Consider the following 16457-nt stretch of genomic DNA (forward strand, 5'->3'; position numbering starts at 1 on the left):
ACTCACTCACTCACTCACTCACTCACTCACTCACTCACTCACTCACTCACTCACTCACTCACTCACTCACTCACTCACTCACTCACTCACTCACTCACTCAATCAATCAATCAATCAATCAATCAATCAATCAGTCAGTCAGTCAGTCAGCCAATGAATCAATCGATCCCTTCAAAACAAACAACTCGGCGAGACCGAGCCGACTCGTCGAAACCTCGCAAAAGATGGCAAATAATGAAGACGCCTCAAGCTCGGATGACGCAGCGGGCTCAAGTGTAGATATGTATCCTACTGCGCTACACGTCGCCAGAGTGAAGCGGTCGTCTAAGCTTAAAGTTTAGTTACGCTGTGCAGGATACCAACGGTTTGACTCCCACCTCGCACAGCTACCGAATACCGAGCGTTTTAGCACTATACTCAACCACTACCTTCTCCGCTTTCACCGTGCAGAACCAACTAGCCCGTCAACTCGCTCTGTTTTACTTCACGCCGTGCGCACTGTCGGCTAACTCGCCGAAGCCGCTGGCACTCGATTAATTTATTCACTTTAATTTCCTGCCCTAAGCGAAGCGGAAAAAAGCACGCCTCTGCAGAGCCGGCGCAGTTTCTGGCCCGACATCTCGTAACAATTAGCCGGACCCAATTGACCTTGTCAGTGCCGAGACAAGCGAGCGGGTGGGGGAAAGAGGGCACACATGCAAACGAACTGACGTCAGGAGGCGTGGGCGTGCGTTCGCCTGTCAACGCGGCCTCCATATAGGCAGATATAAATAAAAAAGCGCACACCCGGATCGCCGTACACGTACCGGCGCCCAACTTTTCCTCTCGACATTCGGGCTCATCTCGTTAAAGCCGCCCCCCAACGAGCATTCGCCGCCTTCATATTCTCGTATATTTTATGCCGCGGTGGCGACGGTCTATCGAGCGAACTCTTCCCAAAAGTGGACGAGTATGCGCCAGAGAGCGGGCAGTTCGCGCGCGGTTCACCATATTCTTGCGAAACTATCACGTGAATAATGAATGGCGTCCCACATACAGTATATACGGTATGCATTGCACGGGGCGACCGTGTGCTGTAAAAGGCCGCTTAGGAACACAGGGGCCGGGGTTAGGACCGGCCGACAGAGCACTGTCAGGCGTGTCAAACGCGTCGCAGTGCTCCGTCTCTCTTGGGCATCGTCGCCGGTCGGCCAGCGCGACATGGACGCGTCTATGCAAGCAGGTGCCATCATGGGCATGTTTGTCACGACCAGCGTGTCGTCTGCTCTAATGCCCTACACCAGTGGGAGCAACGACGAATGACAGAGGGCCAAATGGAACGGAAAAGAAATGTATCATCACATAATACGGCTACAAACGACACCACGATTCCACGTGACGAAGACGTCATTTCTTCGCCCGTAGTCGTGATTGGCCAGCGCAGGAGAACTGGCGGCCAATCAAAAACCGACCAAACTCGTGCTCACGCAGACGTACTGTCTGGCCGAATCGGAACGCGAACACGCATTTACCGTACTTTTCTACTTGGCAGCGAGACACTGCTGCGCAAACCGTTTATGAATATGTGCACATCCTTCACCGAGAGACATGAATCACGCTACTTGTACACTGTAGCGTTGAAAACAAACCTGCGGTAAAATATTACGCGAAAGCATTACTAATGTCACAGTGCGAGAATACCGGCTTCTGTCTGTATGCGGCCTCAGAGAGTGAAGCCTCCACTCTAAAGATGAACCGCCCACCAGCATTGCCTAGCCAGATGGCTCCCACCTTCGATCCAATATATGGGAATTTCAGAGTGCTTTTGCAAACACTGGGCAGCGTTTCAGTAATAAATTTTAGCGGAAAGGCAGCGCCCATGGTGTGCCTTTTTTTGTCCGAAAATTACGTTTTTTTTTTTTGTCTCTCTCGCTCTTACCAGTTAATCCTGCGTTTGCTGTAACTCATGTACAGTCTTTGTCAAAAGTAACCAGGCTGCATGGTTTGCTGCTAGCTTGTATAGTGGAGCCCTTGTGACTTTCCTAAACATCAAAAAATGTTGGAAGGTAAGGAGACCCCCAGTCCTTACCTTTAACAACCATTTCAGCTTTAGGAAAGCTGTAAGGACTCCACTACACAAGCTAGAAGCAAACCATGCAGCATGGTTACTTTTGACAAAGACTGTACATATATGTGATGACATCCTACATCGTCGTTCACTTTACCGATACTAGCTTCTGCTTTCTTATAGGTGCCGTGCTTTACCGCCTCCAGCTCTGCGTAGAGACGTTATAGAGCGGGACAAATAAAAGAAATAAAAACAATGACGCTAGTCCGCACGCTATAGAGAGACATGACAGAGTGTCCGCGGATATGAGTTGTCGCAGGAAAGCCGGCGTCGGTGTCGCTGGCCGTGAGCGAAAAATCCACGAAAAATCCCGAGAAAAGCAACCTAGATGGCAGGTGGGCCACTTCCTTTACAAAAAACGTTTTAGGCAGTCTATAGAGCGTCTATAGACTTCTGTCTATAAACTCTACAGACTGTCTATAGACAAATCCTAGAGAATAGTCTATAGGAAATACAAATGCCATAGACAGTCTATAGACAATCTATAGATTTGTGGCCATACACTTTTAGTAGACTTCTGTCTATAGAGAGTCTATAGACTATGAATAGAAAAAGAGCAATATCTGTAAGAAGTCAGTAGAGTCATTAAGAAGTCTATAGACTGTCTATAGACCATTTTTATAAGGGTTAGGTAGGTCACGTGAAGTTCACAAGGGCACTGTTGCGGGATGGTTGGTTCGAGGAACAGCGCAGACACAGGACGATGTCATTCGCCTGTGTCACTCACTTTCATCATCCTCTGTCTGCGCTGTTCCTTTCTGTTACGTCACGTGAATTTGTGACGCCATCACAACCTGTCAGCCGGACTGCGAGCAAACTGCCCACCGTGGCAGGGGACAGCTCAATCGATGATTTGTAGGGAGAAGTTTAACAACCTGAGTCGCACAATCCTCACCGTTGGCAGACACCTGCCATCGCAGGGCAGCGGCGCATCGCTTAACCACTGCACCACTGCGCCAGGAGGAGTATGAGGACTCCTAGGGATCCATGAATGAAGTCCGCAAAGGCCAATTCCGCAGATATAGCCATTAGCCCATTAACTCAATCGCGTCGTATGCCCTTACGCGGATCTACAATTGGATCAGCAGCAACAGAAAAAATACCGAGGATCGCCTAAGAGCGAAAGCCTTTAGGCCTTTAAGCCTTTAGAGGCGAAAGCCTTTAATGCCTCATACTGTCGTGACCAAGGAATATTAGCAAGTGCGTCCGCGTTTCAGAGTCACTACTTAAAAAAAGAACTGTGTCGATGCTGGGAATCGAACCAGGGCCTTTGGCATTTGAAGTGGAGACGCTACCACTCCACCACGAAGGCTTTTTTTTTCTTCAACATGGTATTTATTACAGCGATGTAATGTTCTATGTACATGAACTATATACAAGCCATTATGAAAACAGTGGTAATCAATACATATTCAAGAGACATACACTAGAAAAGGGGCAATGCAGAGCACATCACTAATAGTGAGTGCCACTCCGGTTCGTACTCAGTCTGGGCATACACGTCTCTTAAATGAACAACCATTCGACTGAAATGATCCTTTGTAGACACAACAGGTTCGCAGTGTCTGTCCATCATGCGGGTTTTCCAGAGGCTGTGCAGTCCAATCAGAAAGAACATGTCCAGGGGTTCATCAACAAATGGCAGCGCAGTGAGATAGCGAACAGAATGTGGAGTCAGATGAATTCTTTTTTTAAATGTGCGTTGCAGGATATCCCAGAAGAGTACTGCATCTTTGCAACTGATGAAACAATGCTCAATTGTTTCTGGTTCATCACAAAGGCGGCAATTAACGGTAGACGCAAAAATGCCCTTTTTATCTAACCATGTTCTAACGGGCAACGTACCGGTGTGTAACTTAAAGAAAAAGGTCTTTGTACACGGCGAGACTGGCATCTTACGTACTCTTTCGAGTACGTCATGCCCCGGTAAACCAACATACAGAGAGCGGTACATGGGCGGAGGGAAGAGAATACTAATCAAATCCTTATACAACTTCTTCCTCGACACTAAAAAAAGGAACTCAGGAGAAAAACGAACAAGTAGGAAACGGACAGCCAAATACACCTCTTGCATTATGCCCCACAAACACGGACGGTCACAAACATTGGAAGACACAATGAGGTTGGGTAAAACATGAACTAAATTTGTTTACAGGAATGAACGTACTATTGGGTGAGTAGTGTCACAGAAAAACATGAAACGTGACACTATCTGTCGGACATACAGGTGAACTAGACCAGGGCCGCCAGCGCTTACAGGCCGAAAAAGGTTATCACGCCTCATGGATTCAAAAGACGAATCCCACACAAAAGTAGCGAAAACCCTGTGAAAACGCTGGATAGGAAGTCTTGCGCAATGAATAATTTGCAGTACATAATATATTTTAGTGGCGAGAAACAGATTACAGGCGGTCGCCCTGCCAAAAATTGAGAGGCCATGGGGGACAAACGTTTGAGCATAGCGCTGAAGAGTTGACACGCGGTCTTTCCAATAATGTGCGCTATGCTTATAGGCACTCAGAGGGACGCCAAGGTACTTTGGTGGCCTGCATGTCCATGTTATACCAGCATATTCAGCAGGTGTCGAACCCCAGCTACCAAACCAGAGACCGCAACTCTTAGAGCGATTAATCCGACTTCCTGACACCGAACCAAAGTCCTCCGTTAAACGAATAACCTCATCGATGCTTGGCTTATCAGTACAAAAAAACGCAAGGTCATCTGCATAAGCCAATACCTTCAGTTCGTGGCCCATTATTCGGAAACCATTGACAGCTCTACTGTTTATAACACTTATGCAAAGTGGCTCCAAGTATAATGCGAACAGGAGCGGAGACAGTGGGCACCCTTGTTTCACCGAAGACTGAATTGGGACTGGTTGCGAGAGACAGCCATTAACAATCAAGCGCGTGGTACAGGATTTGTTACAAAGGCGTATGCCAGTAGAAAGTATTGAACCGAGATTAACGTGATTTAAAAGTGCAAACAGAAATGAATGGCACACTCGATCAAATGCCTTTGCCAGGTCAATTTGCAGCATTGCTACTTGTTCTTGAGCCTCACTGCAATACTGCAACACCGTACGCGCTACATGTAGGTTAGATTGTATTGATCGTCCCCGCAAGCCACATGTTTGATGAGGCCCAATCAAAGTAGACATTGCGAGCTGCAGCCGATTTGACAGTACTTCGGCAAAAATCTTATAATCTACATTAGAAAGCGTGATTGGCCAATTCCGCAAATATACCACCACGAAGGCTCAGGGTTTGAGCATGAATAAAGGCACATCTAGTGAATGCATGGATTTCATAAATGAAATAAAATAAACAAAAAATAAAAGTAAGAAGAGAAAGAGAAATAAAAATAAGAAAAGAAACAAAAATTAAAAATAAAATACAAATAACAATTTGAAAAATAAATAAGAAGAAAACAGTGCGCCAGGAAACGCTTTCGCCTTGCAGCACTTTAGAGAGCCAAAGTGCCCCCTGAATTTTTGTTACGTTGATTGCTCAATTATTGAGTTTTTTTTACTACTTACTATTTACTGCGAATATGATTGCTCGCTGCTTAGTGTTTATTTTTCATTCGCTTTTAGCGTTTGCTGCTTTGTGCACTGCCTTCTCTGCGTTGTGCACTGCGTGTTGTGGCTGTGTTTTGTCGCCTGTTGTGGTGTGATTTCATTTCCTAGGCGAAAAGGGAGCAGCCGCAGCGCCTCTGTCATGGCACCAGCCTCTACGTATACATTTCCAAGTAAATGAAAAATACAAGGCTCGCCGCGTCTGCACGAGCTCAGGCTCGTCGTCGGTGGGCGTTGCGTGGGCCCCTCACACCTGCGGCTCGCCCAGAGACCAGGCGCGCGTGCGCATCCGCCGCACGCGTCCCGGCAAGGGTACGCGGAGCACGACCGGAGACGCACGCCGGGCCTTGACCGCGCATGCGATGCATACACGATACCCTTCGCTCGAATTCGACACGCGTCGAATCTGTCGCGCCTCCTCTTCCTCCCCTCCTCTGCCCTCGCCCGGATGAGCTGCTTGGGGACGCGGGCTACCGGGAAAAGAAGCCGTGCGGTTGTTGCGACTGTGCCAAGAGTAGTCCCGATGTAGCGAATGTCGCCGGGACTTAATAGACAGTTTTAGTATAGCGTACGCAAAACCTTTGCGTACGCAATAAAATAGCGCATGTAGAATGCGCATGCGCAGAACGCTAAAAGAAGCTTAGCGTTTAGCGTACGCACGCAATTTTCTGGAAATAGCGTAGCGTCTTTGCGGGGCTTGCGGAGACAACATGGCGGCGCCCTGTTTGCCCGCTTCGGTTCTAAAATACCTCGTCATTGAGTTATTCGGCGCTCAACTGGCAATAAATGGTGGTATTCGCTTCCGCTCTCTCTCGTTTCACTGGGACGCAATGTTATGTGCGATAACTTGCCGGTACTCTTGAGATAACAGTCTGTTTTCAAGCCCGTAAGCCTAACGACAGGTTGTGTACAATGTCGTCATGGCAACGGCCATTTTTAGCACTTCTCAAAACGACCTCAATTTTTTTTTTTCGACGTGTGGTGGCGCTAGGTACTTACCCAAACGGGGCTGAACCTGGATGTTGTATGTCTACTTAGCGCCCATTGCGGAACGGTCCGCAAACGCTCACCTAAAGGTGTTGTTCGCGCTTTGAATTTAGCGTACGCAAACATCTTGCGTGTTGCGTACGCAAAAAACGCAAACGCTATACTAAAACTGTCTAATCTCCTTTACAGCGCAAAGATATTTGTTTTTGTTATTTCTGCTGTTTGACTAAGGCTCATGCGACTGAGCGCACCAATTTAATTTTTTTTTTTACGCAGATGTCTTCGCGAACAAGGTGAATACTGGGATTGGTCGGTACGTGATATTGTGTGGTACGTGTGAGTGGTACGTAGAATCGCCCGACATTCGTCAAGCCGCAAATTTATTGCCACATACGACACCGCCTACCATGACCGCCCACTGTAAAGTACAGGGTTGCAACCAAGTCCTAATAGAAAATATGCTCTGCGAAACTAATATCGCAGTGTGTTTTTAAAGAAACAAGCAAAGGACTGCAATGCCAATGACTGCCTTTCATTGCAATCAGCAACCAAGCTCATTCAGTGATTGACTGGTCAGTTTATTAGTAGAAACAATTTAACTGACTAAAGATCCATGACTGCATATCTATTCTCACGTATGATGGCACTCGAACATAATATAACGTCTTCTACCGAACATCGCAGTTTCAATAAATTAAAAAAGAATGAATAGGCATCAACTTGTCCAGCTCCCCATCCTGCTGGGCAAGATTTATGAACTTAAAGCTCGGGCTCTCTGAGCTGTAGTATAGCAAACTATGACATGATTCATCTCGGCGAAGAGTTTTCGCCGCAATGGCTCTCTGTAGCTGCCCGTTCTAATGATATATTTTTCCGCATTTGCTAAGGTACTGCAACGCGCAAAGCGGGCTTTCACGTCACCGCTTTGCATAGCCCCGCTTTTGACTCAGCCAAATCTCTGCAGACGTCACTCAAACTTAACGAGGTCCACGTTCTGCATACCGTACGCAGAGTCCTTTGTTGTTAAGGGGCGCGCAGACCACAACAAAAGATTTCTCGCCGGCTTCCCGGCCACTTCGGCGAACCTGACTGATCGATCGACTGACCTGCGATGATTAAGGAGTCGACCGATCGAGCGCCGATTACTATTATTACGCATTACCGGTGCGCGACATTCCATCAACCTCTACACGGCTCCGCGGAGCCTACGCGTAGTGCACGCACTCGTGCATGCGTGTGCTGCGCTCTTGCAAACGTGCGTGTTTGGCTGAAAAAGAAGCAAAACAGGGATAGCTAGGGGTCCCGGACACGATATTTCTCTCTTTTTTTTAATGTTCAGATCTCATTTTTCGCCTGCTTTCTATATATTTCTCTTCGTACAGCGCGCGTGCAGTGAAGAAAAATAGGAAAACGGGTGGATTAGAGGGAAGAAGAGCCGAAACGGCCTACACAACAACAAGCAGACGGAAGAAATCGGCGGCTAGCGCACACACGCAGAGTAGCAGAAGGATGCGGCACGCCTCTGCGGCCACGGCGAAAAAGAAAAAAAAAACGAAGAGGGCTGGCCGCGTTGCTGCCTCATTTCTTTAACGTCCTTCATTTCCTTCTCTTTCTTCCCCTCTTCCCCCCCCCCTCCTCCTCTTCCCACGATCGGCCATAACTCGCAGTTCCGAAGACAAGTTGGCAGTGCGGAACACGCAAGACAGCAATCAGACGGCACGGCTCGACGGGCACAACTTGCGTCGTCCCTATGCACGTATACTACGCGAGAGGGCGCGCGCGTTCGGTCGCTGCGTACGTACCTCTATACGGACCACGGCTATGTTTTTGTTTTCTCGTCTTTTTTTCCCACAGCGTCCTTCGGAATCGGCAGCAGCGCGCCGCTCTTATAGATGTCACGGAATTCCTGGACGCGTATTACTCATCGTTCCGCGCTCGCGCGCGCGCACCGAGACAGACAGGCAGACAGGTGACAAGGCTGCACACGAGGTACCCGGCGGTCCTTCCTTCCTTCAGTGGCCCGCTGCTCTGATTCTATTCGGCTAACGAGCATCCGCGGTGGCCCGCCGGCTGCCGTGAAGTGGATCGCGGGCACACCCACTCAACATACATGCGTCGTGCGCCGGGCACGTGTGCGCACCCAACAGCCGCATCCAGTCTGATAAATAATACGGTGCAGCGTTGTGCAAGCTATATACGACGATCGCAGACGAGGAACTTCTCTTTGACGACGAACTTCGCACTCATATGATTGAATCGAATAAGGCCGTATTCATGTTAAAGTTTAGAACGTTCCGTCTTCCGGTGCTAAGTGCATTTTGATGCCGTCTTCCCGAACTGCGGTGCACTTAATGAAAACAGATCTGCATGGACCACAAGGGAAGCTGTTTTCGGCGTGGTGAATACGTAATATTATTCATTCATCTAGAATCTGGCTCCTCTGGTAAAGAGTGTGCGACGTCACTGCGTTCCGACCAATCAGCGCGGCGCGTGCGTGACGTCGCTGTATGCTGACCAATCAGATAGGCTTTCAGCAAGGCCTGCGATGCGCACGTCAAGACTATGGTAGATTTTCATGACAATGTTCCCGCTAACTAAGGTGTACTCGGTTGGGCACGACATCTTGCGACACAGCGGACCGTAGTGGATGGTAGTGGGGAACAGGGAACGACTGATCGCTGTCACTGAGCCTAAATCATCCCACCATTACCAAACGTCCCGAGAGGCGTGGAACCTGAAAAATTCTATTTGCTTGCGTCCACAAGCAAGCCTGCTGTGCAGGTATAACACAGCCACCCTTTTCCTTCGCTTAATTCCACTGTGAATAATATCCACTATACGAGTGGCCGATCCCGACTGTAGGAAGGGCTAAAAGAATAAAAGCAGGGTATAATTAAAACTGATCCGTTGCATTATGCCAGTCTCGGCCTCTGTAGAACTTTCATCGTCACGCTCAGCGGCGATGCTAATTGTTATCAATGTACCAATCACAACTAGACAAAAAAAAAGCAGTTAAAGCCGAACTTTACTCAACAGTTGTCACTGTACAGTCACTATAAAAGAGATGATATTTGTGACTAACTATACATATTTATAGCACAACCAGGACAGAAACACAAAGAAAGACAAACACGAGCGCTAACTTGCAACTGATTTATTTATTTATTCAGTAGCAAGTTAGTGCTCGTCTTTCTTTCTTTCTTTCTTTCTTTCTTTCTTTCTTTCTTTCTTTCTTTCTTTCTTTCTTTCTTTCTTTCTTTCTTTCTTTCTTTCTTTCTTTCTTTCTTTCTTTCTCTCTTTCTTTCTTTCTTTCTTACTTACTTCCTTTATTTTCTTTCTTCCTTTCTTTCTTTGTGTTTCTGTCCTGGTTGTCCTGTCCGCCTACTGACGACTCGCCAGTAGGCGGACGTGCGAGTTTGAAGCTATTTTTCGCTGTCATTGCAAAATGAAGCTCCCTAACCTTTTCCTGGACACGTGACAGTGCACACTGCCTTATGACGTCATACCTCCCCACTCGCACTTTCTTCCTCTTTATTCCCCTCACTTCCCACTTTCCCTCCCTGCGTCTGACTTCTACACCCTTCCTGTTAATAAAGCCTTCCCTCTCTTTTTCTCTTTTGCGTGCAGCGTAAAGAAGCTACAGGTACGAAGCCATTTACAAAGAAGAAAGTCCCCTGCTCAGCTCATAGTCATCGTCATCACCACCAACCCGGTCACCTTAATTCCGCCTCTGACCTCCAGCAAACTTATCCCCGCCAAATTTGCGCATGCGCACATGCTTACGCGATGGTCCCGATGACTGTAGTTCTCATCAAATGGCCGCTATGCTTTCAGCCTCAAGGCAAAAACATATGCCGAGTTAAGCCGCGCAGAGATTTACAGTGGACAGCACCGTCTGATGGCGTTCTTCGAACGCGTATTTTCTCTCAGGTTTCCAAGCACTGCCGTGTGAGAATTTTTTGAGGTCGATTTTAAGGGCATCGCAATGCGAGACAGAGGAAATAAGAGGACAAGACCTCACATATGACTTCTAGTCGTTTGAAAATGAAAATTTCTTCGAGGCGAATTTTATAATTACTGATCTATTGGTTAAGTCGCACACCAAACGTCGCTCTGAGGTCTGCGTTTTCACCCACAGTTCCAGTAGGCGTCCACTAAGAACTGTAGCTGTAGAGCTTTGTTTACGAAGATAAATTGATTCATTAAAACATATTGACTGGATAGTTGGTTCTGCATACTGGAAAATGGCAGCGCAGCAGTAACAAGTACGAGACGAGAAGGACGCAAACACAGCGCTTGCGTTTGCGTCCTTCTCGTCTCGTCCTTGTTACTGCTGCGCTGCCATTTTCCAGTAAATTGATTGATTGATTGAATAAATATTTGATTTATATATTTATTTAATTTTAGCTGGCTGACTGACTGACTGATTCATTCACTGACTGACTTTTCACTGACTGACTTATTGATTATTTCATTGATTGATTGATTGATTGATTGATTGATTGATTGATTGATTGATTGAACTACAACTACCGGCATTCTTTGCAACAGCTGTGACGTAGTTAAACTCGTGGTGGGTTAGCACCGCCCCGGTGAAAGCCTCGGCCACGTATAGACGCAGCCATATCCGCAAAAAAAGAGCAACTGCGCACAGATATAATGCGCCTCTTCATGGTCTCGCGGAGTCGACCTCGTTCGGGCACGTATATATCGTCCATGAAACCACGACGCTTTTCCACGCGATACTTGCGGTGTCCGCACCTCGCTGAGCATGCATGGGTGGCCTGCTCACGAGCCGCGACTCGTCATGCTCCGCTTCTTGCACATTTCATGCTCTCCTTGCTGAGCATTATACATCTGGGGGAACTGCGCTGTCTTGAAACGTGCCCGCACCGACCGGGTGGCCGTTAAGGTGACTGCGCGCGTATATATCTTTCCTTATTTGCCGCTCGGACTGCGCGGTGGCGCTTATTCCACGTGCTGAAGACCCCGCCCCTCAAACGCGGAACGCCAGTCAAACGTCGTTCCAAGGAATCGAACTTTTCACAGCGCTCGCTGCGTTAGCCTAGTTGTTGCTGTTGACCTCAGTAAACATCTAGTTTTCCCGGCTTTGCGTTGTTCGTGTCGTTGTCGTCATCGACCCGTTTTGATGCCTAATACCGAAGCAAAGAATGCAAATATATATATATATATACATGCATATATATACAGTCGGGGACAAAAGGCTCCGGACAACGTGTTCCTCAAACGAAGCTTAGAGCTCTACTATCAGACAGCGGCTGGAGGCCGCACTTGTGGCGATGACAGAACAAATATTTAACTTTTACCTCCACAAGTGTGGTCTCCAGCCGCCGGCCAATAGCAGAGCTATCTTCTTCGTTAGAGGATCACTTGGTCCGGAGACTTTTGTCCACGTCTGTACATAAGTACAAAGCTGCGGGCTCGGGGACCCTGGATTCTCCTCTACAGCAGAGGCTAACATGGGCTACCGAATTCGAATCACCCTATAACTCAGAGAGCAATACAAAGTACACACTTGCCCTCAGCCACGAATAAGGCCGTAGATATCATTCATACAGGCTACCGCAGTTGCTTGTGCTAGTTCAGTAGCAGCGGCAGTCATGCGTGACGTCCGCACTGTGTTAATTATTTCGAGAGCAAGCTAGCACTGATTATTCGTCGTACCCCGACGATAAGTGGCTGTAATTGTTTTTCAAAACACGCCTTCGTGGTAATTCCCCTGTCCCATGCTGTTCACACAAGCTGGTTACTCAGAGTTTGGAAAAACCCACTAATTGCGAAGATCACAGCGTACGTCGGGGTCAGTTGAAACGCAATATAGGAACGAAGCCCACACGACGCTACGGGCTATACTAGCCATTTTTCCAATGGCCGGAAAATGTGTGCGGTGGGTTCCGCTATTAGAGGGAAGACTATTTTTTTCTGTACTTTACACCATACAACCTTCAGCACCTACACTGTTGGCAAAAACAAAGAACAAAAAGAAACGGCTGGCATCACTTGGAGAGAGGTTACTCTGCAGGACTCCTTGTCACACCTGAGCCGCGATCAGGAGCAGGGCACTAACTGGGTGTTCCCGTTAAGTGTGAACACTGATGCATACGTACACCGCAGAGTGTCTTTTAGAGAACCCGTTCAGTTTCCGTCCAGTGCTCAAGTTTTGATGGTGAGTTGCCAAAAAGGTTGAAGCGTTTGGTCGAAGGCTCATTTATTGAGCACGTGCCTTCTTTCGAACAATCATGCCCGGGAAATCTGGACAAACGCTTATAGTTTCCATGGCTGACACGACGTGCAGCGCAGCGCTGAATGCTTAAACCACGGCGGGAATTTCGAATGTTCAGCACATCCCAGTGATTTTCTATGGCCGTCGGAAATAGTTGATGCGATCGAAGGGAGCATCTATATGGGTCAGATTTTGCGGCAGTGAGGGAGAGTCGGCCATGGCAATCACCATATTCGCGAGGAATCTCTCGGTACTCTATAGTTTTTTCAATATAAAAAAGTTTCAATCATCCCCATTGAGTTACGCTGTGTTCGCTACTCATCATCATCATCAGCCTGACTACGCCACTGCGGGGCAAAGGCCTCTCCCATGTCTCTCCAATTAACCCTGTCCTTCGCCATTTGCGGCCACCGTATCCCCGCAAACTTCTTAATCTCAACTGCCCACCTAACTTTCTGCCGCCCTCTGCTACGCTTGCCTTCTCTTGGAATCCACTCCGTTACCCTTAAGGACCAGCGGTTATCTTGCCTTCGCATTACATGCCCTGCCCAAGCCCACTTCTTCCTCTTGATTTCAACTATAGGTGTCGTTAATCCGCTTTTGCTCTCTCACCCACTCCGCCCTATTCCGATCTTAACGTTACACCTATCATTTTTCTTTCCATAGCTCGCTGCGTTGTCCTTAACTTAAGCTGAACCCTCTTTGTTAGCCTCCACGTTTCTGCCCCGTAGGTGAGTACCGGTAACATACAGCTGTTATATGTGGGCTTCGTTCTTTGAGGCTGGAGCTCACACTTTCAGCGTGGAACTCTGGTGAGTTGTGCAACCGTCGCCTCAGGACTTTGGACCCTGGACTGCGCCTCCGTCTTCCGTGTAATGTAGCGCGTCGTGAAGCAACACTACTGTGTCGTCTATGGCTCGGTGTTGCCTTCACGAATAAGTATGCTTTCCGGATCGCGATGGCCGACAGCCCTTCTTGTGTGAACTGCGCCTGTGATGAGACAATCACCCATATCTTGTGTGAGTGCCCTGCCTTTGTAGCCGAAAGACATAAGCTGCGATGTGCTTTGGACCGCCTGGACCCTCGCCCTTTCACAGAGGCCAAGATCCTCGGTCCGTGGCCACAACAGTCAACTGCCATCAAGGCTTACAAGGCACTCTTTCGCTTCTTGAGAGCGACTGCCTTGATTGACAGACTGTGATTATTTCCCGTTACTTCTCTCTTTCCTCTTTAATTCCCCTCATTCCCTTCCCCTGTGCAGGGTAGCCAACCGGAATCCTTTCTGGTTAACATCCCTGCCTTTCCCTCTCTCTCTCTCTCTCTCTCTCTTGAGGGATATTGGTAAGCTACCATTCATGATCTGATAGAACCTGCCATATGCGCTCCACTGGCTGACAACAAATGACGACAGTGGCTGAATCTCCAGGGAAGGTGGGCATGTTTGTACGCACGTCGGCCACACGGCCCTGAGTTTCGAGGGTTGCGGTTGTGCGGGCCTTGTGAAGAACGAGGTTGCCCGCTGGGGCCATCTGGTGCGCAGAGCTGCAAGGTCTCGGCAGTCTCGAAAAGTGCCGCCACACTCACCCGTTGAGAAGCGGAGCCAGTTCGTGGGCTGGTCCTTGGTCCTGGTACACGAGCGTCTCCACCATGGAGCCCTTGAGGCTTCCGAAGGACACTCTGCGAACACACGGTGGACATCCGCCCAATGAGGTCCCGCCTCGCACGGGATCTCGGTTTCTTTGTCACAACTCACATACGCCCCCTAAGTGAGGCGGTCATAAAAATAAACTGGCCACTAAAGTCACTCGGCCGCATTTCTACAGCCGCAACCATTATGAAACAGAACACCTATAGTCGGCGACAACTTAAGTCTGCAGTGAAGCTCCGCCCACATTCAGCCTCCGCGCACTGAATTCCTCCACGACAAAAAAGTAGTCCGCTGCTGAAACGTTTCTTGTTACCTAAACAAGAAGCTTATCACAAGAAAAAGATTATGAGCTTTAGAATTTTGCTACGGGAATTGTTTTATACGGTCAAACATTTAAAAGACGATTTCGGTTACAGTTGCGATTGGCCAGCGGAGTAATACAAAACGCCGCGGACCGCGGCCCAGTGTTAGCGACTGCTGTTTTTTTAAGTTGTATCCTACTATGGCTAACACTCAAGAGTCTCATTTACTATTTTAATTTCTGTCTAGAGGCTCAGAAATACTGCAAGGAACCATAGGCGAACAAGAAAAGCACTTAGAAAAAGAAAGATATTCAGCAAAAACTTGATGCGAGGCCATTGGTTCATACTGACATAGAAGGGTCTTCCTGGCGTGTTAATTATGTCAGTGAAATGGTCATCCCTTACAAAAATGGTCTATAGACTTCTTATAAACTCTATTGCCTTCCTATAGATATTTTCTTTTGTCTAATCATAATCTATACACCGTCTGTAGACAAATGTCTACTAAAAGTGTATGGACATAAATCTATAGACTGCCTATAAACTGTCTATAGGGTTTGTATTGCCTACAGACTAGTGTGTAAGAGTCGTCTATAGAAAGTCTATACACTTTATAGACATGAGTCTATTGAATGTCTATAGACTGTCCAAATAAATTTTTGTGAGGGATGTTAATACAACGTTCCCTAGACCGTTCTGTTAACATATAATGGTCAGGCGAACGCAGCGTCGTTCCCACGCTGCGGCGATGACCTGCGTGACCTGAACCTGCGCATTCCCTTCTGGATGCCTCCTGATAGCGTGAGAAGGGCAGCCTGTTTACCTGATGATGACGATGACGATTACGTTTGGCAAAAGCGGCATAAGAGCACAACCACACTTTCTAAAGTGTATTGCGTCAAGCACGCAGCGCCTGTCAAGGAACAGCGCATCGTTAGCCGCACTCGAATGAGCACGTGTGTGGTAGAGTGCGCATCACGCTGGCATTCTGCTTCTCATCGAACATACCCGCCAGAGAGAGGAGCAGCACGTCAGAAAGCACAGGCTGTACGAAGGGCCGGCCTTCACACAGCTCACATGTCAGCAACCGGTCGTATACTTACTCGAATTCTGGCGTTTAGCGAACAGCGACTGCCATTTGCCAGCTAAGGCCGAGAACAGGGGTATTTTCGCAAAACGAGCTTCGAAAGAAAAAAAAAATATTTGCTTCGCGCGATGGACAGGAAACAAGGCCGTTTAGGTTTACAACGGCGCCGCGTCCTTCCACCGCTTGGATATAGTTGTCCACAGCAAGGCCAGGCTTGAACCCCACCCCTGAGGCAGCGAGGTTATTCGTTGCCGTAAACTTAAAGCAAACGAGGACACCCGCGTTTCCAGTCATTGAAGCAGGTCGTTTTTCTTTTTTCGTGTTCAACAGAGTAAATATTAGTTTGAAGTGGAGTGAAGGACAAAAAAAATAAGACCTTGTGCGTTCAAGCACTACGGTGTTTTGAGGCCGCTTAAAAGACAACGTCTACGACGTAACACATGGGAAATTGAGTTCACTGCTAGGTTAATGAGGGCCGGAACGTTTAGTGAGCGGCTTTTCAATG

General features: G+C 47.9%; 1 protein-coding gene across 2 annotated transcripts in view; it reads right to left on the bottom strand.

The window, feature by feature from the left end:
* Positions 1 to 16457, bottom strand: part of LOC149334881 (uncharacterized) — a 175079-nt gene that overhangs the window by 114225 nt on the left and 44397 nt on the right. The window contains exon 2 of one of the 2 annotated variants that reach the window (XM_089551518.1): positions 14500 to 14592. The exons of the other annotated variant lie outside the window; for it this stretch is intronic. Coding sequence (XP_089407644.1) covers positions 14500 to 14592 — 93 coding nt within the window. The remainder of the gene's footprint in view (positions 1 to 14499; positions 14593 to 16457) is intronic. 2 annotated transcript variants of the gene reach the window in all.

The sequence above is a fragment of the Amblyomma mixtum genome, chromosome 7 (genome assembly GCF_055824585.1).
Source record: "Amblyomma mixtum isolate Tamu chromosome 7, ASM5582458v1, whole genome shotgun sequence".
Taxonomy (NCBI): Eukaryota; Metazoa; Arthropoda; class Arachnida; order Ixodida; family Ixodidae; genus Amblyomma; species Amblyomma mixtum.